Source organism: Hydra viridissima, unplaced genomic scaffold (assembly GCF_058129835.1).
Source record: "Hydra viridissima isolate aposymbiotic clone 2 unplaced genomic scaffold, HvirCarnegie_v1 scaffold_10, whole genome shotgun sequence".
Lineage (NCBI taxonomy): Eukaryota > Metazoa > Cnidaria > Hydrozoa > Anthoathecata > Hydridae > Hydra > Hydra viridissima.
The window spans coordinates 11,522,716-11,550,269 of NW_028324309.1; the positions used below are offsets into that span (position 1 = coordinate 11,522,716).

Sequence of the window (27,554 nt, forward strand, 5' to 3'; positions counted from 1 at the left end):
ACAATTTTTAAATGTTTGCCTGTAATTATAGTATCATTAATGTAACACTATAGTAACTAAAAACACAAACTGATGTGCATTAAATTTTAACTGATTTAAATTTTATATTGCAGGGTCTGCAACATTGAACAAGCGGATAAATGAGCGTTTTCTTCTACAATCTGCACAACTGAAAGACTTGATGAATCGTACACGCAAAGTAACAATTTGTCTTGATGGTTGGACGAAGAAGCGTCTCACAGCATCGTTCCTTGGAATATCTGCTTGTTTCTATGACACCACCATTGATAAAGCACGACATGCTTTCCTAAATTTGATAGAACTCCAACATCCCCACACGGGTGAGATGCTTGCCGAATGTTTAAAGAAATGTCTTGACCAGTGGGGTATTAGAGAAAATCAAGTTATGTTGATTGTTTCAGACAACGGGTCTAATATGATTTAAGCCATCAGGCTCTTACAGGAAGTGTATGCAGCTAAAAAATCTGACGAATCTGAATCTTATGAGTTTGAATCTGACGAGTCTGAACATGAAACTGATGAGGAAGAGATCCAGTCTCAGTCAGAACAAACTGATTTATTTCTGCCAGATCATATTCCATATCGTCGAATGCCCTGTATGGCTCACACACTCCAGCTTCTCATAAAACCAGTTTATGAACATTATAGTGCAACCACCTTAGAAACGAGACAAGTTGTATCAAGAATTAGGAAATCAAGTGTGGCAATTGAGAAACTTATTGACAAGTGTGGGAAGTCTGTGATAACTGACTGCACCTCAAAATGGAACAGTACATATCAGATGATTGACCGGCTGTTTAAAATAAAGACATCGGTGAATGAAGTTCTTATAGAAATTGGTACATATTATTTTATTATTTATGTTATTAGTGTGTATAAATTATTTTCGGAATTTTATTAAGTCTACAAAACTGCGTCTTACCTTATATAAACTAAAAAAACGAAAATGGTTATAAATTGTAAGAAGTTCATTAGTCATTATCATTAAAAAACAAGACAGGGTATATAGTCTTTAAATTAGGTTTACTAATAACACGGAAATACTTTACCCTGCCTTTTAAATCACATTGCAACAGTATGGAAAAAAGAGACGTATATCAATGATAATTATTAGTTATTACAATTGTTATTAGTAAACTTTAATTTCAGACGGTTTACTTAAATTTAAGAATCGACACATTCAAAGCATATGAATGGGTTCGTCTTCAAAACATTTCTTCACTTTTGGAACCCTTTGCAGTACAAACAGATATACTTCAGACCGATGCCTAGTCTCTTTCACAGGTTCTACCATCTATACTCAATTTGGAATGCTATTTACAAGAATATCCTACCAGCAAGTCTTTGATAGCGAATCTTCTTGGAGATCTACGTCAACGGTTTCAAAAAATTCTGCAGCCGGACTCAGATACGTTTAATCCTCTTCCGTCTGCTGCATATTTGTTAGATCCAACCGTTGCTGTCTTTATCCTCACACCGGAAATGGGCACCTTGCTCCATGCAGCAAAGATTTATATAATAAAAGTTTGTGGAGTAGAACAAGAATTATAAGCTGCTGCTGAGTCAAATGGATCTGAATGTGAATTTGCTGCCATAAAGCGCTTTAAGTTCTTGTCAAATAAAATCTTTACAAAAGAAAGAAAAATTTATAACCAAAACAACCTCACTGTTGCAAGTCAGCTGTCAAGGTATTTGGTAGACATAAGCGGTGATGAAGCGCTGCCAAGTAACGGCCTGCTCTTTTGGAAACAAAACAAAAGCAAGTATAGCAAGATTGCAATTTTGGCTGAAGATTTACTGTCCGCCCCAGCATCACAGGCGTTTGTAGAAAGGATATTTTCACTTTGTGGAATTTTAAGTGTTGGTCGCCACAATCGAATGAAAAAATCATTAGAGATGAGAATTTTACGAAACTGAACAAAAACTTGTAATTTAAATTCAACCAGATATTTTCTTTCAATTTCTTATTATAACTCAATTGAATCATTGAATGACTATTTTATGACTATTTTTATCCTTTTTTAGATGTTACTAAGGTGGTTACTATGGTTACTAAGTTAAAAAATTGTTTAAATATTTTTCTTGAAATTTATGTATTACATTATTTCTTGAAATAATGATAGGGGAGACCGGGGCTAGTTTTCAGCAGGGGTAAGTTGACGAATTGCGTTTATCTGCAGAGTCTTTTATCAAAAAGTATCAGAAATCTCAGGGAACTTTCCTAATTGACCATTTCATCTTGGGTCCTACGACTAAAACTAATATAAATATTCCAGTCACAATTGATTTACTATTATCAGTCAGGCTGTTTTAGTAGTTGTCGTTTTTCAGGATCTTTAGGCAGTTTATTGAAAAGCTTTTAGGGTTTATTGGCAAAATTTTCACAGGGGAAGCTGGAAAACAAAAAATATCTTTATAAAATTAATTTTTTTAAAATTTTTATTTCTAACAATATTGAAAAAATTTATTTTTACAAAAAAAATACTTTTGAATTTTTTTACAAAAAAATTTTTTTAGGGGATTTTGTTACCAGGAACCAAGGTGGGGTGTTGTTTTGTTACCAGGAACAAAGGTGGGGTGTTGTTTTGGCTTCATATTCAAACTACTAACTGCTACTAGCTCATAGAAATAAAAAATAATTTTTATACATTTTTACTCACTAATACGTTAATAATCTTTTTTATAGTTTGCGCCAACTTACCCCGGGGTGGGGCAAGTTTTTCTTTTTTTAAGGCCCAGGAAGGAGCCATAAGATTTTTTTTTTAAATGAATGTAACTAGTACAAGTTACCCAAATTCGTAGACTTCAAGACTACACTTTAATTTTTTCAAAAAAATGTCGTTAGGACTACTAATTGCTGTAAAATTTGATAGAAGTAAAATATGAACTGATTTAGTAACTGAAATAAGAACTAAAATGATTAAAATCATAAGAACTGAACTGAAATTAATTTCATCAGAACTGATTCAAAAGAAGTAAAATTAAAATTAGAAATTAAATCAATGCTACAAGAACGAAGTAAAAATGGAAATTGAAATTATATTTAGAACTTAAATATCACTGGCACTAGCCTTGACAATTATCTGAAATGTAACACAGAGCTTGTCTTATATTAACAGCTTTTTCTCGCTGATCAGTTTTGTAGACATGGTCTTTCTAATTGGTACAAGTTAGCTTGAATCAACAACCTCCATGAAAGTGCGAAATTCTTCACTTTCAACCAGTGAAAAAGGCAACATGTTACCAGTAATTAAATCAGTTAGTCCCCATATTATGCAAAGCTTTCATGAATCTTGCAGCTTGTATTTAGTAAATTCAGCAGCTGCCATGAAATATTTCCCAACAGAAACAATGAGAGAAGAACTGTTACTGCCATCCAATTTTTAATGAGATTTTCCATCTTTATATTGTTGATATTGCAGTGAGTGTTTTCGCTGCACAAAACAAAAACACAACTTTAATTGAAATTGAAAATTTTTTTAAATTTGTATGATTTGTAGGATGGAATTTAGATGTGTATTCTCAAATTCAACTGTAGTTTGATAAATATTGGCATAACTTTATTAACAGATTTATTAACAAACATGATCATATTCATTTCATAAATAGTAATAATATTTAGATTTAACAACAGAGACATTGCAATTAACATTTAAGAAACTCAGAGTATGATACCTGCAAATGTGTAACCAAATTTGATGTAGCCTTTTTTGAGTAAGCGAGTCATGCAAGTCACTACATGTTTTGCACTTTACTTTAACATTAACATCTGAATGATCTGAGGCTTGTCAAAATGACACCAGCCTTGTTCTCAAATGACACCAGCATTATTCTTAAATGACACCAGCGCTGTTCAGATTCATATTTAAATTCTTAATCTTAAAAATACACATAAATTTATAAACAACAAAGTCAACAAGAAACTGAATATTTTGCTTAGCTTAGCTGACTTTATGAAAAAAAAAACAAAAAAAAAAAACAACAGAAAACCATGTTCTTAAATAACTAAATCAAGTTCAGCCACCTCATTACAGGTAACTAGACAACAAATGATAACAACCGCACAGTAGTACAGCATAGCATGTAATTATAAAAATCAATTGCCGGTAGCAATTACAATTACACAAATTTTAATTACTATTACAAATTTTTGTAATTGTAACTTATAAAATACAATAACAACTATAATTACTTCATCCAAATGTATGTAATTACAATTAAAATTGTAATTGACCTAAGTCTGCTTAGAGGATTGCAACTACAAGAAGATTTTTTATATCTCAAATATAATTATCCCCTGATATTGTTATAGTTAAAAGAAATGTACCTGATAATACACTAGTTTGTGATTTTTTTATTAGAAGAATATATATATATATATATATATATATATATATATATATATATATATATATATATATATATATATATATATATATATATATATATATATAAATTTTTCTAAATAATAGCATGCATATCAAAATGAGTGAATGATATATTGTTTTTACAACTGGGTCAATTATTTTTCTTCCAAAAAAATAATGTTAAAACTTTTGGAGTTATGAAGACTCAAATTGATGATGTAAAAACTTTAAAATATTGTGTTTTTTAACAAATTTAAAAAATGTACCTTTATTTTTACAAATGTTACCAAATTCGATATAAACAAGCTATCAACATTCAAACTAAAGATGACAGCAAGTAGTTATGAAAGTATGAAATATAAGTTAGTTTAAATCTTATCTGTTTGCAGCGTTCCCATGTGGGAACGTTAGGCGGTAAAAGGTTAATTTGAAATGTAACTATGTAAGGGATGCACTTTGAACAAATCAGACCTTTTTAAAACTTAAACAATGTGATCCCAATTTATAATAGAAAGTGAAAGTGAATATCGAGTTTTTTTAAAATTATTTATCTAAAAAGTGAAAAGTGTGAGGTGGTTGGAGTTTAGATATAACTGGCAGTGCTGGTTGAGCAACTTTTTTTAAACTAACTTTGTAAGATTTGCGTCTTTTTACTGCTTGTTTCCAATAAAACGTTTTTTCTTATTTCTATGTTGTTTATTTCTGCTACTATTTGTTACTCCCTCAGAAAAAACTACAGAAAAGGACAAAATAGAAAATAAATTATGCTGTTAAGCAGCTACTCCACAGAAATTGGAACGTGACTGGTGAAAGCATAGGCTTATTAGCTTAAAGCATGGCTATATAAGGTTCAAGAGGGGCCATTCTAATCAGCCGTCACCACCAACCCTTCCCCCTTTCCCGCCCTCTCTTCTCCTCCTCCCTTTCTGAATACTAACATTTTTAACATTTGACAATTAGTGATAATTCGCGATTTGCTTTACAGGTTTGTATGTTAAAAATCCGCTGATTACTTTATTATTTGCTGAGCAATTACACATTTACACCTGCCTTTATTGCTTTTGAAAGTAGTAAATATTCATAACTTTTTTTTTAATAACAAAAAAAGGCTATTTATGAAGATATTGATACTTATGAAAAAATATGAATTTTACTATCTGCATAATTAACAAGAGTATATTACTAATTATTGTTCATACTATTTTTACAAATTTAATTAACCAAGCCATTACGGATTAACATCTCATACACTAACCAGTGCCGTCATAATGTATATTCAAGAAAGATAATTACTTAATATTATTCATACTATTTTTATATGTTAACCAAATCATCACGCATTAACATGTAATGCAACAATAAGTGCCGTCATAATGTTTTAATAAGATAGTCATTACTTAACATTATTCATACTATTTTTTACATGTAACCCAAACATTATACATCAACATCTAATACAATAATCAGTGCCATCATTACACGTAATCAAGATAGCCTGCGCCTTAATTTGATTTTAATCAAGATAGCCTGAGCCTTGGTGCACCAATTTTAATTTTTCTTTCAATAATTTCCTCATATTGCACAGGCGAGTGATCATTTTGAAAATAAATGCTTAACAAAAATGAGCTCTGCTCTAAAATGTTACATTAAAATTGCTTATTCTTAATGTCAACTGAATCTGATATCCTATAAACATATATTTTGATGATATTATTAAATAATTTTCAAGAAAAAAACAACAAAAAAACACGAAAATGTCCTATAACAATTATTTAAATAATTCGCGAGTTTAGAATTATTTTATTCTATATATATTATATATTATTTATATCTCCAACTTTAAACGTTGAGAGAAATTTGTTGATTTTTTTCTAAAAGTAAAAATTGCTTAAAATTTTAGTTTTATTTTTTAAAGAAATAATAACTTATGCTTTAAATAATTTATGTTTAAACAAACTATTTAGAAAAAAAATTAAAAAAAAAAAGCGTATTTTAAAAGTAGACTTCTAGTTTATGAATAATATAGAACTTTCTATCTTCATGTTTAACAACACAAATATATACCGTTAAGAATAAATAACTTATACATAAAATGAATGTAAATACAATAAAGAAAAAAAAAAATTGTCTCCGTTTTAAAGAATTTAGCAAAGTCAATTTATAGTTAACCACAAGAATAACTAGTTATTTAATATTTAACATAACATGATTTACCAGCTATATATAAACTAATTTTTATTTGACAAAATCAAATGGGTTATTATGTGCCTTTTATGACAAATGAAATAATATATGAAATATGAAAAACGAAAACATCAAATGTCTGGCCGCACTTTGCAAGATAATTATAAATTTGAGTTTTTAAAAGGTTTGGCTTTATCAAATGAATTATAGAAAAGCCCATTAGAAAATAGACCTACTAAAAAAATAATGCATAGTGGAATATATATTATGGAGCTTACAGAGTAGTCGAGGCAAAAAATGGCGACATATCGGAAAAAATAAACAAAATTAAGGCTGGTGAATGAAGGATCGCATGGCTCACTAAATTCTGCTGCCTTTCTGATGTAAAACAATGAGTTGCACGTCCATCTCTTATATGTCCACATAATTATTTACTAAATTTAACAACTCATTTTCTTTTAAAATGAGAGATAGAGCAAAGTAATTCTAACCTCGCGAATAGTTACAGGACATTTAAGACAATTGTTACAGGAAAATTTGTTTATAGTTTGTTCAATTATTGTAGAATAAATGATTGTTATAGAAAATATTTTTGCATATTGAAAAAATCCATTCTAGTTAATTGATTTTAAAAATTTTACACCTTAAGAAGAAGCACACTAAGAATGAAGTATTCATTCCAATTTGATGTTAAAAAAAACTTGTTTATCTGCTCTCGCTCATTGCTGATCAAATTTAGCATTATGAAACTCTTTTCACGAACCTCAACTGAACCACAAGCAGTTAAAAAAAAGTTGAGAGAGGTTTGGAAGTAACAGAAAAAAAAAAACCCTATTTAACAGTTAACCGCCACATTTCCAAAGCTGTCGATTGCTACGTCTCTTTAAAGATGACTTTTGCGGTCCATTAGTGTCAATAAAATTGTACAATTTCTATAAGGATAGCTTCATCTCAAATTTCTATATATTTTATTGAGATTTGATGAGAACATAGTCCTTCTTTTTTGCATTAGAATATAGCCTTTGGTCGAATTACGTTTCGCGTTTAACCGACTCTCATTTCTATAAAGTTGATCGCGACACTTGAAAATTGCCCTTTGAAAATTTTCTAACAAATTCACAAATGCATTTAGGACTGGTTTACCAGGTATTATTTTTTTATTTTTTATTTTTTTTCAATTTGCCACGTCTCCCAACCAAAATCTACTTGTCAATGCACATCGTTGTTGCATAATAAATTGTCCAATTCCCCTTTTTTTCTTTGGTGGTTTTCAAAAAATACCTATTTTAGCAGTTGGAATTAAGGATTTCTCAAACGAAATTGCAAAAGCTAAACCATAAAAACTTTTCGCTTTAACTTTTTTTGGGGTTTCAATCTGTGGACAATCTGGCTTAGTGCTCCAACAATAGCCTTACTCCATTTAAATCTTGATGGAGTCGTTCAAGGTCTTTCGGAAATTGACAAAATAGCTACGCATACAATGCAACTTGATGTTTATGTTGCAGTCAAGCGTTTTGAAGCTTTTATTTGGCAATGATTTATAAATTGTTTCCTAACACTCTTTTTTATGTTCAAAGAGGGAATATTATATCTTTCAACAAGATGATCATATAGAATGTTGGAATTATCAGGTTTGAGGTCAGATGTAATCGGATTCCTCTCAACTAATGCTTCCCTCTTGCATCGCTATCAAGTATGCACAGAAATCAAGAATACTTGTTGTCTTTTCTTTGCTGACCAAGAAGTAAGCATACTATTTTCTTTGCTGACCAAGAAGTAAGCATACTATTTTCTTTGCTGACCAGGAAGTAAGCATACTATTTTCTTTGCTGACCAGGAAGTAAGCATACTATTTTCTTTGCTGACCAGGAAGTAAGCATACTATTTTCTTTGCTGACCAGGAAGTAAGCATACTATTTTGATGACAATACAGCTTATCCAATTGTGTTTATAATATTGCAAAAAGCCTAATCAATTTCTTTATGTCTTCAAGTTCTCCACAAAGACAAAGTGAATGTTCAATTAATGACTGCACCAGATAATTCACCATTATAGAGAAGAACACACTTTACACTCCACTATGAGCTAACAACCAATAGTTGCAATTTATTTGAGTAAATTTAATTTCCAAATCTTTCAGTCTTTCAGTAAACCCCTGGTGGCAACAGAAAGTTAAAGTCATTTCAAAGGTTCACTGCGGAAATGTACTTTTGATAGATTGAAATTAGAATATCTTCTTTTTTTTTTTTTTTTTTTTTCAAGCAAGTTTTTCTCATACAGTCAGTTACACTAGGAGTTCTGAAGCCATTTTTTGATAGCCCAATTCACGTGCTGAATCATTTATCTGATGCTGAGAAAAATAAATCAGGACTATAAGGCACTTAAGGCAAGAATTAAGATTGTACCCATGAAAGAGAGGAAGTAATCATGGGAATACAAAATAAAAGCCAAAATATATAGTTAAACACAAGTTTTTAAGATCTTCTAACCTCTTGTTGACAGACTAACAAATTGTGCACAAAATACAATAAATGACATCAATGAGTGTACTAATCCGTACACAACTAAATAAACTAAATTTATGTGATTTGATTAGAGAACTGGTAACAAGTAAACATTAAAAACAGTTATATATAAAAACTAACAGTTTTACAAAAACTGTTATAATAAAAACTAGCAATAAATGATAAGACTATGGTCAGTTTAAAAAAAAAAAAGAAGTTTGAGTTAACTCGTTATCGCTATCAAAAACCTTTCACAGAAAGGAAGACGCCATTTTGTGTGTATTTTAAAAATAACTACAAGGGTTAAAAAATTACTTAAGTAGCTATTGACATCCAACAGAATTGGATCGGGGAGGTCACCGTTCAAATATTAGAATCCCGGAACTTGGACTTTTTAAGCTTTCTAAATATTTTAACATGTTAGAATTAGTGGTTTTTTTTTTTTTTGTCCATTGTCAGTCAATTGGGTCATGTTGTCAATAGCAATGATTTTAACCTTCAGATCTATGAGCTTAAAGATTGAAAAAACACTTTTAGTGTAAGTAAATTATGTTATTTTAAAAAAAAAATTTAAAAATTTCTGTTTAATTAGCTTACTTAATATTCTAATAAACGGTTTAAGTGAATTTCCGAAAGATAAATAGATATCAAGTCTAAAGATAAATAGACATCAAGTCTAAATGAAATATTAAGTTAAATAATAAAGTAAATATTAAGTTAAAAAATAAAATATTAAGTTAAATATTAAATTTATTATAAGACCTTTTTGCTCATCTACCAAAACATGTCAACAAGGCTGACCCGAAGCGATTTCGCGTAACACTTTAGAACGCAAGAAGAATAAATAAGAACTAATAAAAATGTCATGATTAATATTGGTTTTCTCCCAACTTTGAAAAAATTCATAGATAAAACTTTAAGAATTATCTGGCCTCGGCTATTCCAGGTTATAGGGTACTCTGTTTGACTCAAAAAAAGTATCAGACCCAGTTTGTTTAGTTATTAAAGTTGTCAATCAATTAACAAAGATTAATAAGATTGGGGTGTATTATTGGTGCAAATCTGTTTTGGAAAATAATTAGTTTAGCAGTGTAAAATATTACATACAGCTATTTCAAGGTTGCTTTATATCTATAAATAAATTCTGATTAACTCTGCAGCCTATCACCTTGTTTTTTCTTTGCCTGTCGAGTAATTAACAAAGAAGAATATTGAAGTCTTTTCTTTTTGGTCAAAAGGACAGATGGAAGTCACACTTTCATTTGAAACAAAAATAGTTTTTTCCTAAATGCACACGTGGTGGTAATTCCTTTTTAAAGGAATCACCTTTGTATTTACTTTAGACCTAACTTCGGTGCGTACAAATATTATTTTAAAATAAATAATACTTTAGAAGAACATGAAGCTAAAACAATGTAAAACACGTTTGTTGTGGTAGATGAACATTTTACGCAGAGGAATCTTAATGACAATAAATCGTTCAGGTATTTCAGAGTTTATTCAAGTATACGATTTCGAAAACCTTTTTTTCAGTGAGAAATTTCGTTGGATTTGTTTATACTTTTGAAATAAAAACGCAGACAATGCACAGGTTAGTGACGTATAAGAATTTCGTTGGTTGCAGTTTTTTTTATAGCTTCACAATTTTTTTGAATTTCTCTCGATTTTTTTTTTTTTTTTTTTTCTTTTCTTCTCATAAACAGCTCGTTAGAAGCAGATCGTTGAACATGCTAAAATCTTATCTGATCGCCTTTTTTTTCATGGTTCTTTCTTTTAAAGGTAAGTTCTATTTTAAGAAAATACTTTTATAAATATTCCTACTGATAAATATTCTTGTAAATGTTGAATTTAATACTTGTAAACCAAGAGCTACTTTAAACTGACTTGATTGAAACAAATTGAGGTTGTAGACATATTTTTAAGTTTTAACTACTATTTTTCAAGTTTATCTGTAGATTTACAACTTTAACGCTGACCTCTTCCCTAGCTTTTCAACTTTCCGTCAATAGTCTATATCCTAACTTAAAGAATGATCGCATTTATCCTTTTTTATTGTTGTTTTTTGTTATTTTTGTTATTTTTGCCATTTTCGTGAGGATATCTTAAAAACAAAAAGATTGCGATTGCAAAACTGTTATTTTATCTTGCCGCAAAACCATTGAAATATCTGTTATTTTCTCCGTTTTGACGAACGAATTTGAGACGATTTTTGCTTTTAAAACTTCAGCAGTTAGATAAATAATACTCGTTGTTCCGCCGAAACATAAATCTACAAATTGAAAGTCTTGGAAACTGTATTTGATCCTACTCATTAATAGGCGAACAGTTTTCTTTCAAGGCTTTATTGACAAACTTTTGTTGTTACTGTTGATGAGAGTTATTAAGATGTTCCTGTTGCATTTGCTAATGACGATAGAAAATATTTATAAAAACTTTTGGCCTGTGTGATGTCATACGTAATGTTTGTTGCAATGGAGATGATGTGAGAAATACCTTTATTATAAAAATTCTCGTAGATAGTTTTTGTGAAGTATTTTTATAGTTTTTTTTCTTTGAGGTTTGTCAATTAAAACGTTAAAAAATCCTTTCTCGACACTTTCACGTCAAACTTCGCTCGTTTTAATACGTTGAAAGCTGTCTTCTTGTCATCTTTAAGATTCAACTCTCTTAAATATTTAGTTTATGATTATGTTATTTTTTTTTAACTTTATATACTTGACTTTTTTAAATTTAAACTAAGTTTAAGTTTTCAGTTATTTCACCTTAAAAAAAAGCTAAAAATAAAAAATAAAAAAATGTGTAAAAATACTTTTAAAAGATTCACAAGATCATTTGTTGAACATTTTGAACGTTCCATCTTCAAACTCAGGTAATGTTTCATTCACGAAAATTTGTTTAACCTTATAGCCTCTATCTCGCAGTAGTGTAATTTAACCTTATAGCCTCTATCTCGCAGTAGTTTAATTTTTAAGTATGGTTTGTTGTTGAATTTCGCAAATATTTAAAAGTTATTTCTTACACAACAGGTTTATTTTCTCAGTGTCCAATGAAAGAAGCACCGGAGAATGGCTACCTCTTTAGAATAAGTCCAAACCTTGTTAAATATAGTTGTAAAAAAGGATACGAGGTATCGGGACCTTATTTTCATGAATGCAATAAAACTACACGTCTTTGGAAACCTGACGAAAAAACAACGTGTCGCGGTAAGTTCTTTGTATTGTAAAATATGATGTATTATTTTACAAAAAATAGATTTTCCATCGCCCTCAAACAGCGTCAATCAATATACAGCAGTTGCATAACAAGAAATTATCTTTGGAAAACATTGTGGCGTTAATCGCACAGCAACTGAACTATCATTGTCATCAGTTTTACAGTTTTAGCTGGAAAATTAATGAAGAGAATATATAATCTTTTGTTTTTTTAAGTTAAATAAGATCTGTTTTTTCCCCCTTCTCCTCTACTCCCGTATACAACTGATAGCTTTGGTAACTGATGGTGATTAATATTTCATGACGTTGATAGCTTTAAAAAATAGTCCAAAGTGGATTTCATTTATCGTGCTAACTCACTAACAAACTGAAAAAATAAAACACTTTCCGTAAAATTGTCACTGTTTGATGGCGAGGTCCAATTGTACAGACCTTTTAGCAACGAGAAAATATTTTAAATTTTTTTCCAGTGTTTTCCTTGTTAACGAGAAAAATTTTTTTCCGAACTGTTTTTATTTTTTTTTAATATGACTGAACTTAAGCCAATTAGTTTTAATATTGCTACTCAAATTTAGATTTAAACGAATGCACAGCATATAAGCTTGGATTCCCGTGTCACCAATACGCCACTTGTGAAAACACCGTAGGAAGCTTTAATTGCTTTTGTCGGCATGGCTACATAGGGAACGGTCAACACTGCGTGCGGGATAATTTAAGCAAGTTTGAGAGTAAGTCTTTTTGTTAAAATTAAATCTTTAACTTTGATTTAAATTGTTTAATTTTTTAAAAATTAGAGTTACAATTGTTATCATCACTAGGTGGGTAACGTTAGAGACAACTGTAAAGTTTATTAAAATCTTTGACTTTTGTGTTATGCAGTAATTCAGATTTAGCGGTGTATTTACGCAAAATAAGCTCGAGTTTTAGACTCACATATAATTAGAAAATTTCCGAAGGTGTATTTCTCAAAGTTAGAGAGTTTTTCAGAGTTAGAGAATTTCTCAAAGTGTATCTTCCCCTAAGTTAGAAAATTTTCAAAGGTCTATTTCTCAAACTGTAAAAGAAATAGAAAAATAAAATGATCTTTAGAGAAACTTTAAAGATCATATTATTAACTTTGCATAAATAAAAAGATATTTTTCCATTTCACTTTTTTATAAACACAAACAATTTTTTTCTAACTTTGATTTTCTCTTTTCCAGATTTCTTGAAGGAAGAACAAGAATGTGGTGTGACAAGTGACCATCAAAACTCTTCATTACGAAGAATCAAGCGAATTGTTGGTGGCCAAGATTCAAATCCAGGCCAATGGCCATGGATGGTTTTGATAAACATCAATAGAGGTAGTGCAAGCAATAAGAATAAAACAAAAACTTGTTAAAACCTTTCAGAAACACTAATCTCTCTTTCACCCTCCCCTGCCTCCCCTTCCCTCCCTTCTCTCCTTCTCTTCCCTCTCCTTATTTTAGATATCAAATATTCTTATTTTTTATACAATTATTATGGTTTAGATCCAGCAATAATTTTCAGCGGGGTGCTTATAAAGTCTGACACAATCCTTACTTTAGCAAGTCTGTTACATGATACTTTCGGAAAAAGAATTGACGCAGAAGATATATTTGTATCTCTAGGTATAAATAAAATTAATAAATGTTTACTTTTCATTAAAAAAAAATTTTAGTTAACAGTCAACTGAATTTTTTAAGTAAGTTTTCGTCTGAAACTTCAGGTTGCAAATTTTTTAAATTGTAAAGATGGCGAAATCACTTGATAGTTTATGGTACAAGACATGAATAAAGTAAAAAGCACCACAAATTGAAACCTTTTTCAAAAAGGTCATTGCAAATGTATTGTTTTTATTATTATTTCTAGGAGAAAACGATAGAAACAAACCAGAAAACAATGAGCAGCAGTTTCAAATTCACTCTGGCGACATTTTTATACATCCGGAATTCAATCGTTCGAATTTAAATAATGATCTTGCAGTTATCAAACTAGCAACAAAAGCAAAAATCACACCATACGTTATCCCAGTATGTTAAGTTTTCTCTAATATATGAATAGATTTTAATTATGTCCGGCTATTTGTTATTTTATATCATTATAAATGAAAAAAAAAAAAAAAAATTATTTTTAACAATCGAAACCAAATTGCTTTCGTTTCTATGCAATGAGTTTTTCTTTAGATCTGTTTAGCTCAACCTAAAGTAATTCGAAAGTTGGAAACACAAAACCCTGTTGCCACCATCACCGGATGGGGTATACGAACCCCTCGTAAATTAAACGATTTCAATTCGAATATAAAAACTCTATTTTCTGGTGTTTTGCAGCACACAGAGTTACCTTTAGTTAAAAATCACAGATGCCGTAGTGCAACTGCGTACTTTTTTAATACAAAAACAATGTTGTGCGCTGGAACTTCAAAAAATGAAAATGCACCTTGTGTCGGAGACGGTGGTTCTCCATTGACGATGAGAGATTTAACTACTAACAAATGGATTTTAGTCGGTTTATTTAGTTGGGCAGAAGGATGCGCCCAACCTAACAAGTATAGCTACTTTACTAGGATCGCTAAATACAGGCACTGGATAAGCGAAATAGCTTATCAAAATACAGTATCATAAGCAGTATATTTTAAACGGTAAGTTAATTTTGACGAGATAAAATCGCTTTTGACAAATTAAAGAGTATTTAAAGACTTCATACTTACACGGTAAAAGTGAAAAAAGGATGACAAAGCAAAGTGTTAATCGAGATAGAAGGTTGACCTTAAGGTAACTCCTACTTAATGCTATTTAATCGATAAAAACTAACCTCGCAACAATCTCAGAAGTTATGAAACGAAGCACGTATGATCCAGTAATTAATAGCGGTGTGTGAAAATAAAAATTTAGTTTTACGGAATAAAATTGAATACCAGTTGAATGAGATCCCATTTTACAAATGCCATTTAGTTCAAGTTTTTTATGTAGTTTTCAAAAATGACATTTTATAGAATGATATATTATGAGATTTTATTGACTGATATGTTAAGGTTTTTGTTAAAGGTTTGAATAATTTTTTTTTTTTTCAAGAATCTACTCGAGTTACTTCTATTGACTAATTTAAGTAAAGTTAACGAAAATCGTTAGATTACGTTAACAAACGCTAAAAACAAAATTACTAAGTAAAAATATAAGTATTTGTCGAAGAGGAGCATGTTCTTTAAGTTCTGGTTTTATCAAATATTTTCTGCTCTATACACAATTACTAAAAATGTGGTGGAAACAAGGTCACTACCACCACATAGCACAATAATAGGAAAATGGAACCTTTACTAAAACTCGAAGTCGTTCGTGAAAGACCGATATTACTATTATTTTTTATTCTCAAAGGAATAATAAGTTTCATCTTTTTCATCACTCAACTATGAAATAGAGTCATTTTTGTTAGATTTACGCAACAAAAAGAAAAGTCTAAAAAGAAGAATATGGCTACCACCAACAAAAAGAAGAATATGGCTACCACCAACAAAAAGAAGAATATGGCTACCACCAACAAAAACAAAACATTCAACGGGAAATGTTAAGTGCAACTCGACTGGCGAATCTTCGACAAGAAAAAAGTGACATCAGTATAAGATTTCACTTTCAAAATTGACATATTTACATACTTATTGACGCCATTACAAAAAACAAATGTCCTTGCATGCTCTAGAAAAAGTAATACTGTAAGCGAATACAGATCGTTGTCTTTTAGAATATCAGCTAAAAAAGTACGTAGAATTGAGTACATGACGGACATCAAATGTACCTACAAAAAATACACAAAAAAAACATTTTAAATATTTTTGGCTGCTCACCCTAGTTAACAAAAAACTGATTTAGAAAAAAAAGAAACAACGCACTCTAGACAATTTTTGAGACAAATTATAAAATATATGAAGCCTCACATATATAACAAAAACAAGCTATAGCACTATATAAAATAATAGTTTATTATTCAGTAAACATGCACTTAATTGCTATACTTTTGACCTGCATTTATTCACTTACTTATACCTTCATGCAACCTTATAATTTTTTTCTCTCTTCCGAGCACGGCGTCAGTGTTTATTTGTTCACATTCTAGCATCCTGTTTAACAATTTATCTTTATATACAGTATATAAACACTTCCTGATTAATGTCAGCACGAGTGATTCAAGGTGATTAAATGATCTATACACATCTCTGTACAATGTTTTTATTCTTTGAATAATAGCGATGCCACATTTATGTCTAGATATTATTAGGTTCCAATTTTTTTGCAAAGAAAGAAATCCTATTCAATATTTGTCAGAGGTTTTTATAACCACATTTCTCGGTCAACTTTCATAATTGTATTTAAGCAGTTTAAACATTCTTGAACTGTTTTAGTAAAATTTCAGGAAATTTTACAACACCGCATGAAAACAACTTAGTAAAAAAACTTTTTAATCTATTTAAATCTCGTTAAGTTAATATACGCATACACAAATAAATGTAACAAAAATAAAATAAATGTACCTGACTTTGGAAGTGGTTTGAAGCTAGCAGCAAGTGAACCATTAACCGCTTTACGAAGACTAAAAAAAGTTTTAACTAAAGTGTAATACTATAATTACGTTAACAAGCCGTTAAATCAATCAATTAGATTAAGATATATACATTAAAACTTACGGTAAACCTGAAAATTTTTTTTCAAAGTGTTTTTTAAGATCATCTAATATAGGTAATTCATGTAGATGAACAAATTCTTCACGGCAAAATACATTAAGCTTGTCTACGTCACAAGCATGCGTCCAAAAACTGTCATGCACTGATGCAAAAGTCATTTTTTCTTGTTCACAGCGCAGCGATGTCATCATCATGTGAGTAGAATCCAGAGAATGAACAAAGTTGGGAGGAAATCCGCCTTTTTGTTTGGTCAAATGAGGTATTTGTGTATAGTCAAACTTATGGATAGAAGAAATAGATTGTATCGAAGTCTTGAATTTTTCAGTGGTCTCTTTATGGTAAGGTTGAACAATAGGTAAGCCCAGAGGAGTAACCCAATCAACGCAATGACCAGCTAGTGCAATTTGAGAGGCAGATTGAGTTAGCCAGTCCTAAAAGAAATTAAACTACACATAAAGAAATGCTTCTAACAATTTTCTTATGCTGTCTTAAATGATATAACAAATTTTACAAAGTTAACTTTCAGATATTTTGCTGAAAAAGTAAAAGAAAAAAAGAAAACACGACACAAAATTTCTTGTAACGTTTCCTAATTTAAAAAATTACTTGAATTTGTCTAGCTGAAGTGAACATCTCTTGAAGACTTTTAAAGACTTCTTTCACAATATAAACAGATGCCTTAAATAAAATGTCATTGTTGACCCCTAACTCCTTTAGCTGTTTTTCAATTTGTAGACGTCCTCCCACAAAGGTAACTCCGTACACCACAGTCATAACAGTTTGCTTTACCACTTTTCGTGTAATCTTTCCTTAAAAAAAAAAGACATCAACATCAAACCATCTTAACAGCAAGAAAAAAAGGTCTGCAATAATGAAAAATTTAACAGAGTTAATAAAATACAAGAATATCTTAACAACACATAAATTATAGGCATTTAAAACTGATACCATTCAAGTATTTAAAAATCAAGTAACAAAACACCAAAGATTAACTGACCATCAAGCTCTTTCGCCAAAACATCACCTTTATTGGCATCATTTTGCCTTGCTTTTTCAACTAGGAAAGCTACTTCTGAATATACATCTTGTGGTTTGTCTGCAGGCATTAAATTTACCTGTCTAATATGAAAAAAACTGTGATTAAATAAAGAAAATACCTAAAAATATGATGTGATAATAAAAAAATACCTAGCTCCATATTCATCCTGTCCAAGTGAAGCATAATGCTGAAGGCCATTACAAGAGCCATCCATATGAACTGGTGCATAAGTAATGTAGGAAGATGGATCAGGAGAGCGTAAAGCATTTGTTACTTCTATGCATGCAACTAAGGTCTGCCATGGATCAGCTCCATCTCGCCACCATTGCTTACCCTAGGTAAGTTTAATAATCCATAGAAAAGAACTTTTACATACAAAGATTTGAAGCTTTTAAAAGGACCTCAAGATAAATCAAAGTTATTTGGAGTTTAAGAAAATGAAGAGAACATTTTAGCCCCTCAAAATTTAAGTATAATAAACTTTAAAGAATAAAAATTTTTAAAATATCATTTCTTAATGTGACATTTATTTAAAGAAATTATAACATCAAAAAACATAAATTTAAATAATTCTTTTCTTAACAAAGAAAAACTTATAAAGAAATTCTGGATGATGAAAAAGGCTCTATCATTTTGTAAATTGTTTAAAACTAAAGCATAACACATTAACTTTCCAACCTGATGCGTTTTTATTTGTAAGAACCGGAATTCCAAAACTTTTACTTTGAAATTAAACACTACTTTCTACTTACTGTAGTTCTAATCTTAAGCAATTAAATAGATAAAATGCTAAATGAATTGCTATAAAACTACAAATAAAAAAGTATATTCAAATATTACTTAGATAATTTAATAATAAAAAAAAAAAGACATTTCAAAAGTCAGTATCTTTATTTTTTTGAACGAAATAAAGATACTTTTTGCAATCTCTGTGAATAGAGATCAACATTTAGGATTTGATCACCCAAAACTAAAAAAAAAACATACAGTTAAGGGGTTATCAGCAGAGTCCATTATCTCTTTAAGATGTTTGTCAGCATATTCTATGCGTGCCTTTAATGATGACTTTTTTAAATGACCATGAACATTTACTAGATGCACTTTTAACCAATCTAAACCCTTATCCCCAAGCTTTTTGCCTTTTGCAAACAACAATAAGCCACGTGCAGCATCAGAGCCTAATAGAAAAAAAAGTTCAGAGATTTAGATATAAATACTAAAAAAATAATGAAAATGATAGATGAAAAAGAGAGATATTTATAATTAAAAAAATTTTATAAAAATGAGACTCAATTTTTACTAAAAAATCAATTTTGACAAAAAAGATATATGCAATAATATAAATACAATTTCGCTTGTACATTTAAAACAAGAGCAGGAACAAATAAACAAAAAAAAAAAACAACCTATATGTGAACAATGTGGTGCTATTGGATATGCTCGACCTCTAAAATCAAGATTATTAGGTATCCAAAACACTTTGTCTCTATAATGATTTGAAATAGAAAGTTTGTATAACAAGTCCATTCGTAGAGCAAACAGTTCATGATGCAACTTCTTCTGTAATCTCTTTTTCTTTTTTTTGTCATCTGTAGAAATGTCCTCCCTGCAATATAAAAAACATTGAAAAAACGAACAGTAAAAAAAGGTTGGTAGAAATTTATTACTAAAAAGATTATGCATCTACTTATCATTATACACTGAAGCTTACTTTTAACAAAACTCTTATATTTGAATTGTAACTAATTTTTGTTTTTGAGATTTGTATTTTTGTTTGCTTAATACCATGGTGTCTGTGTCTACGCATACGAAGAGCGGCAGAAATTTATGGACTTTTTCTCACTATTGTAATTTCAGACTTTTAGAGTCAAAGATAGAGTTTATATAAATATTATTTAATAGAGTTTAAAAAAGAGAGAGTCAAAGTTGGAGTCATTTTTGAGTGATAAAAATTTAAGATAAATGCATTTGTCTTCTAAAACTATTAAATCACCATTTAAAACAACAAAAACTAGAATTGTTCTTGACTGCAAATACTTTGTATGGCACAGAGGTGAAGCACCATCACTTTTCTAAATATTAAATCAATCATTTCTTCTGTTGGTGACACAGTCTATGATAAATATCTTCTCATCTGAGAAAATTTTGATAATTGATAGGTCATAGCTCTTTAAACACTTTAGAAGCATTTTTAATTTCCCTTATCCAAGAGCTTTGAGTCTTTATAGTAGAATTCTTCTCAATATGGTTCTTAATTTTTTCTGTAAACTTCTTGTCAACTTTTTTGTTCACAGGAGTTGGTATCTGAGCCCTTTCAGTATTATCACATCTTTTACCTTATAAACTTTACTTTTAAACACTCCAGATATCCTGATCACTTCTCTTGTAGGTAAACCCACATGGATCCAATTTAGCAATCTAGTTCTTTTTGCTTCCGTTTTTAAAGTTTTTAAACGAAAATTAATTTAGTTTACCTTGTTGTCAAACTATATTGTTAGGCATTAACAAAATACACATACTCAAAATTTTGACTTTTTTAAGTTGAGCAACTTTTTAAAAATTAATTTGCTAACTGCTGCTCCGCTCTATAGAGTTAAAATATGCTTTTAAACAAATTTTATGGGCAAAATAATCATAAAAAAGCCAGTTAGTTTACTCATTAAATTTATTTAGCAAAAAGTTGCATTCAATAAGTTAATTACCTATTTATTCAGTAAGAAGTCACCTAATAGCTATCATATTAAAGTTTTTTTTTTACTCAGCAAGTGGTTGCCTATTAATCATAAAATTTATTCATCTGTTATCTTATTTGCTTCATTATAAAAAAAAGTCTACTTAAAAAAAAGGCTTCACTAAGTATTGACAAAAAATAAAAACAAGATAACTGCAAAAAATACTTGTAGTATTGTTGCTGAATCATTGTATCAATAGGACCAATAATATCAAGTTTCATGTCCCCTTTGCTGTTAAACATCTCAATCATTATGTCCAAAATTTTTGTGTTAACTTTCCATCCACAGTTACCCAAGTAGTTCAGAGAATCAAATATTCTTGATAGTTGTCCGTCTTTTGAAGCTTTTACAAGATCTTGCAGCTTGTAGTGACCACTAACAGTTCGCACAAAATCAGCTAATTTTAAAAAAGCAAACTTAAGTGCAGGTGTTAAGTTCAAAAATTTGTTAAATCAGTTAAAAAATTTTAGTAATCTTTGTAAATGACAATTATAACTTGTTTACAATATTAATCCTAAATTTATTTAGGCACACTAACTGTAAAACATAGATAAGAGACATACAGTGTAGCAAAAGATAAGCACCACTAGAATTTGAAACCCAGGGTCTTGGAGGGACAACCATTGGAAGTTTATTCACTTCAAAAGATATATCACCGAGTTGATTTAAATAACTATGCCACAATCGACTGATTAGAGGATGAACCTTCATGATTCCAATTAACTTGTAACCATCTTGGTTGTGAAAATGAACAATGCAAGGTTCAACAGATGTCACTTTAGTTCGTGTAAAAAGACTGGTATCTACTTTGGTTATGTTCTTCAGTGTATTAAGGAGATAGCCAGATAACTTAAAGAAGACAAAAAATTATTATTCACAGTAACAGCCAATTATTTTGATATTAATATAAGCATTAGGGTGCCCCTTACTATATAGAAAAAGTTGGAAATCATAACTTGCCATTCTCCTTTTTGGCAGCACTTGTGGCAAAAACAAACTGCACAAAAGAAATTTGCTTAATGCTTAGGACTATCAATCATGTCTATAGTCAATTAGAAAAACCATTGAATCTGACTGCATCATTAACTTGAACATAAATGGTAGCAATCCTTTTTTTGATGTTTTATTTGTTACTAATTGAACAAAATTTCATTTCTACAGCGGCATGCAAAAGTTTATAAACAGCTAAATTTTTTAAGTTTCTTCGTCATTACTTTTTGACTTTGGACTGAAAATCAATCAAATTTTTAACAATTGTTCCTATAAGGTGATAATATAGTATGATTTATTCAAAAAAATTATAACTTGTAATGGAAGGAAGAAATTCAAATTTTATTGAAAACATAACCGTACAAAAGTTTATAAACAACTCCATGCCCCATAACTACTGAACATCAAGATCAAAATAAGATCTCGCAGAAATGCTGTCAAGTTAAATACCATTTTGAGCAATAATTCTGTTATTAAGCGCAGTGTAGATACTACAAAATGTCGCCTGCGTCAGCATAATTTGTTTGGTCATTGTCCTGCCTAGAAACTATAAATGTTGTTATCCAATCCCTCAGCCCAAATAAAACAAAAGATTATTTGGATTGTTCTTACTGTTATATTTAAATCTGTCAGCATTTTAAATATATCAGCTAAAGGATCATTACGTGATGAATCAAAGTTTTGTATGTTTGGCAGCAATGGTATCAAGTACATAAGATGTCTGAAAGACGAAAGATTTGCTCCAAAGTATCAAATGTCAACAGTTAAACATGATGATGGCAATATAATTGTTTGGGGATCTTTCAGTTGTGATTCTATTGGTCCACTTCACCGCATCAAAGGCATAATGGATCAGAATGTGTATTTAGATATAATCAAGAATGTTATGCTTATTTGTTTATAAACTTTTGCACATTTATGTTTTTAATAAAATTTGAATTTCTCCCTTCTGTTACAAGCTATCATTTTTTTGAGTAATTTTTAGTATGTAATTACATTATAGGAACAATTGCTGAAAATTTTCAGTGAAAAGTCAAAAAGTTATGATGAAAATACTTGAAAATTTTAGCTGTTTATAAACTTTTGCACGCTACTGTAAATTACCAAACCCAAAACAAAGTTGGTGGCACATGATAACCTAAGGTCATTTTAAAAGATTACCTTAATAATCCTGTTTAAAATCTATCAGCTTTTAAGATGATAATAACTTTAACCATTTAGTGTGTCTTTAACGATATAGAAAATTCTTATTCTTAAAATTTAAAAAGTTTAAAAAACCATAAAAAAAAACCTGATGTAACAGTAATGATATTCTAACCTGATGTAACAGTAATGATAACTTATGCAAATAAAAAAAGAAACAATAAACATACCATAGTTCTCAATTTAGATGGCCAATTTGTAGGTAATATCTCTTCAGAAGCGAGATAAGGCAATGAATCACTTATAGCTTTCCACTTTTGACGTGGACTGTTAAAATTTACTGAAGACTCATCATCTGTGCAATACAGTTGTGCTATTTTCTCCACCTAATAAAATTTAAGAAAACAAAAAAATCTCATAAAAGTAATTTCTCAGCAATCAACTTAAACTATTGCAATATTTTCTGTTAAAGCCATTAAATTACAACAAAAATAAAAAATGTTTTGTAAAAAATTTTATTTAAATATTTTATTACTATAAAAAGCAACAGATTCAATATTTTTAGAAGTCTTAGTTTATAGCATAAAATATTCTTTTGATCAACATTCAAGCCTTGTATTATACCTAAATAAGTTTTTTGAAATTTATTTCAAAAAAACTAAAACAGCACATTTTTGCATACTAACAAAAACAGTTTTTTTTTGAAATTTAACAACAATTTAAGTCTTTTTTGAGATTTAACAATAAAAAAGATAAAACTAGAATTCAGTTAATAAAATGTAAAAATTTATAAGCTAAAAAACAGCAAACCTTCTCAACAACACCTGTTTTTTGCTTATATTTAGAGCAAAATCTTTCAAACAATATTTTACCAAGATGCCGACACAGAAAACTGACATCCATGCCGTTTGGTTGACCACAAAGTATAGGAAATACATCATCAAAGACAATATCAGCTAGCTCTTCAGGGGTGAATATCTTAGTAAATGTCACCAGGCGATCATTTATAAAAGCTATAAAATAGGAAACTATTTATCAGAAATTTCTATTCCAATAAAGTTTTTGTCCTACTACAAGGGCTAAAAGTAAGTTTTACATTTTCTTCCTTTCGGGTTGCGTGCATTAATCATTTCCACAATAAAGTCTTGCTTCCATTGATTCACAATTTGTTTATACCATTCAGCACGTCTTAATGCTTTTTTACTATGCAACTTTGTCTTATCAACTGATTTTATTTTCACACTCCCTAAGAAAATACAATTATGATTATAGAAGAAAAAATGTTTTTTAATAATATTTTTTGCAAAATATATGTATATATGTATATAACTTGAAAAAATATTTCATATACATAATAGATTATTATTAAAAGTAATTCTAGTAAAGAGCTTTGAATTAACAAGAAAAAATATCTTGATCTAAAACAACAAGAAGATTAAACAAAACCATTTGTTATACCATTTAGTTCATTATTTATTTGTTCTTCAATCAAACTGAAAAAATCCATATTCCTTAAAGTTGCTACCAATTCTTTTTTGTTTTCATTAGCACACCTGATTCGATCTTCAACCTCATCAAGATAACATGGGTCAACTTCACCAATTGCTTTGAGTATGGCATTTATTTGAGGTTTGGTTAAGCAAGTATTTTTAAAAAGATTGTGGAAATTGAAACCCTTAATACAAGAAATGTAATTTACAAAAGATACACTCTTTTAAAAGTCATGACAGGTAAATAACTTTTAACATAAGAACAAAATGAAAAATTTAAAATTAAAAACATGATTTAAGTTGTTCCAAACAAAGGTATTCAAATTTTTTAAAAACATTTTTGATTGAGCAAAAAAGGCAATAAGTTTTTTTTATTAGTACAAAAATTTTTTAAAACATTTTTTTTTGACCACATTATATAAATTTCCCATCAGACCAACTTCTATTTGATTTTGCCATTTTTTTGTGACACACAAGTAAAAAGTGAATACTCTTTCTTAATATTCTTTCTTTTTTTAATATTTTTTTTATTTTGCAAAGAATTTTTTTGTGGCACACATGTAAAAAGTAGATGTCATAAACTAAAAAATCTAAAATTACATTTTCCTGCATCTCTTTGATGACTTCCTCCGTTTTCTTTACATCACCCATATTGCCACAAGCAACCAGCATTCCAGCATAGGTTTGATAGTTTGGTTTTAAATTATCACTTTTCATATTTTTGAGTAAAACTTTGATGTTTTTCCATCCATTATGCATAGCCCATCCATTTACCATTTTATTATACCCTTCAATATCAAACTTATGACCATGACGACGATGGTAGTTGAATAAGTTAAAAGCTTGAACAATCTTTTGAAAAAACAAACATATTAAATCAAATAGCAAAAAGAAAGGTATTTGTTATAAAAAAGGATATAGCAATTACTCATCAGCACAATTACATGAAATTGTTATTGGGTCATTATGTATCAAATCAACTAAAAAATTTCTTCTGACACCATATCACCTGAGATTTTAACATTTTGTACACAAACTTACTATTATAAAAAAAATCTCACTCCAAACTTTAGTGTCTAACTCCTTACAGCTTCAGAGATACTCTGCCACAGTCTCTAACTTGACATTTTTCTCAGCACCATTCAAATTTTTAAGCACATTACCTTACACAATTAATATTAGCTTATAGTAATTGTTGAAGAAAATTTGTACCTATTTTTTAGGGTGAAGAATTCAAAAATGATGACAAAACCATAAAAAATCAAAACTTGTATGCGTTTCTATTCAAAGATCTTAAAATTTTTCATCAGGCACCAATTAAGATCATATAATTGGCCTTCAAGAGATGTGTATTGGGTTCCATCAACAAACTTATTGCTAACAATTAATATTCGAACAAACTTTCACAGGAAGACAATGCAGCATCAGAGAGATTGAGCAATAAAGTATTGAAGAAACTATAAATCAGAGAACTAAAATTTTATCAAACATATAGAACCAAATAAAAAATTTCAGAATCATATCTTATAGGCAACTCAAGACATACTTCTTTTTGTGCAGGTCGTCAAAAAACTTAAGAAAATTGTTACATCATTTTGAAATTTCATTTTTTTTAAGCTTTGATTTTGTATGGTTTTTAACATCATTTTTAAATTCTTCAAAATCTCAGATGGCATGGTCTCAAGCAAAAATTGAATTGATCTGGATATTGGGATATTGGCCATTTTTTACAAGAAAGAAAGTAAAAAAGCAATAACTTCTGCATAGCTTGAATTAGGAAATAACTGCCATTAACAATTCTACTAACAGAATTTTATTTCATAATGTGACAAGACAAATTAAAAAATGTTTTAACATTTATCATAAATTAAAATAGTTATAAAATTCTTATAAAAATGAATCTCTTAAAAGATACATACACTACATTAACAAAGCTGCAGTACACAGATGTCACTTTAAAACATTAACAAATTCCTTACTTCTCCTAGGTAGATAAGTATGTCACATTCAGCTAGGACATTGTTTTCAGCTTGGTGGGTCAATTGGTTATTTTCAACATATTTGGATGTTAAGATTACTTTTGGGTTTTTCCTTTTTTTATTTATGTTTTCTTTTTCATTATCATTTTTAGTTTCATTTGTTAAAACTTCTTCTACAGGTAGTAACTCTTCTACTTGCCCTATTCTCTCAATCAGACTTGATTTGAGGTAATCAAATGTTTTTTCATCAGCAATGTCATGCTCAATGCTTTCCAAGAAATTTTCAACATCATAGTTTCCATCTTGTACAGTCAGCGACTGACAACTTTTTTTATTTGATAAATTTGACAAATTACTTTTCCTTGGCCTGTTTGCATTTATTGATGGTTTGCTAAGAAAATTGCTGTGCCACACTGAAAAATTTGAAGTAAATTTATATAATTTAAAAAATATTCCAAGCAATAATCCAAAAATCAACCTTAACACTGTTAATTTTTAGAGGCTGAAACACTGAAAAATTCATAATATTTTAGCTTGAATTGTTTTATCTAAATGGTACACAAATTTCCAGTTCGTTGCTAAAAGCTGTAAGGGCCCTGTGTTGCTAGACACCTGTCAAATTTTAACACTGGTTTTACATAATTATATTGATTTTAATTAAATATAACAACAGCTTAAATATTGAAATAAGTTACCTTGAGATCGACAGAAGGGTACTTGTAAGTTATTACAAGCTCTACAAAAACCATACAGCAAACGAAACATATTGGAACCTAAATTTCCTTCATAATCAGATTATATAAAGATGTGGATATGTAAGAATATCAGGAAATCTAAATAGATTTTATTACAACTCTATTTAAGAATAAGTAAATGTTTTTGTACATGTAATGTACTAAATTACTTTAATAACATATTTCAGCTAAAATAAATGTAGATGTGTACCAAGAATATATACCATAAAACATTCTAATAAGAGATGCATTGTTTAAGATTTCATGAAGTAATAATAAGTGAAAAACTAGCACTTAATATTTACCATATTCTCTTAACATTTTGCTGCAAGATTTTTTTCTCAATCATAAAAGCTTATTGAATGAGGATTATTTAAATTCAAACAAAAAAAAAAACAAGAATTCAAACAAAAAAAAAACAAGACAAAAAAAGAAAGAATGCAACAGTTTTAACTTTAAGTTAACTTTCATCTATAAAGAGTTG

At 29.3% G+C, this 27,554-nt stretch overlaps 2 protein-coding genes and 1 pseudogene across 10 annotated transcripts in view; 2 read left to right on the plus strand and 1 right to left on the minus strand.

The window, feature by feature from the left end:
- Nucleotides 1-1,938, plus strand: part of LOC149883122 (uncharacterized) — a 2,488-nt pseudogene extending 550 nt beyond the window's left edge. Inside the window, exons 3-4 of the transcript XR_016456582.1 lie at nt 114-860; nt 1,190-1,938. The product of XR_016456582.1 is annotated as an uncharacterized LOC149883122 (transcript). The remainder of the gene's footprint in view (nt 1-113; nt 861-1,189) is intronic.
- LOC145181690 (serine protease 27-like) overlaps nt 1-15,361 on the plus strand; it is a 19,575-nt gene extending 4,214 nt beyond the window's left edge. The window contains exons 1-9 of one of the 8 annotated variants that reach the window (XM_090099724.1): nt 7,585-7,718; nt 10,470-10,560; nt 10,780-10,855; nt 12,103-12,279; nt 12,864-13,016; nt 13,491-13,631; nt 13,800-13,919; nt 14,161-14,321; nt 14,475-15,361. In XM_090099724.1, coding sequence (XP_089955850.1) covers nt 10,804-10,855; nt 12,103-12,279; nt 12,864-13,016; nt 13,491-13,631; nt 13,800-13,919; nt 14,161-14,321; nt 14,475-14,912 — 1,242 coding nt within the window. In that variant the 5' untranslated portion in view covers nt 7,585-7,718; nt 10,470-10,560; nt 10,780-10,803 and the 3' untranslated portion in view covers nt 14,913-15,361. Of the gene's footprint in view, nt 1-7,584; nt 7,719-9,530; nt 9,615-10,419; nt 10,668-10,779; nt 10,856-11,063; nt 11,946-12,102; nt 12,280-12,863; nt 13,017-13,490; nt 13,632-13,799; nt 13,920-14,160; nt 14,322-14,474 lie in introns of those variants that run through there. The other 7 variants (XM_090099722.1, XM_090099723.1, XM_090099720.1 and 4 more) reach the window with 7 other exon arrangements.
- Nucleotides 15,362-15,898: 537 nt separating this feature from the next.
- LOC145180999 (DNA-directed RNA polymerase, mitochondrial-like) lies at nt 15,899-27,308 on the minus strand. The gene is made up of 17 exons (XM_090099702.1): nt 27,032-27,308; nt 26,337-26,749; nt 24,958-25,209; nt 24,326-24,542; nt 23,964-24,113; nt 23,678-23,880; nt 23,098-23,253; nt 21,298-21,583; nt 20,900-21,131; nt 19,409-19,608; nt 18,990-19,180; nt 18,152-18,336; nt 17,961-18,082; nt 17,570-17,772; nt 16,967-17,394; nt 16,814-16,872; nt 15,899-16,080 (listed from the first exon to the last, which is right to left on the minus strand). Exons 1-17 carry the CDS (start codon nt 27,099-27,101, stop codon nt 16,031-16,033), a joined length of 3,417 nt encoding a protein of 1,138 aa, XP_089955828.1. The 5' UTR covers nt 27,102-27,308; the 3' UTR covers nt 15,899-16,030.
- Between the last annotated feature and the right edge of the window lie 246 nt (nt 27,309-27,554).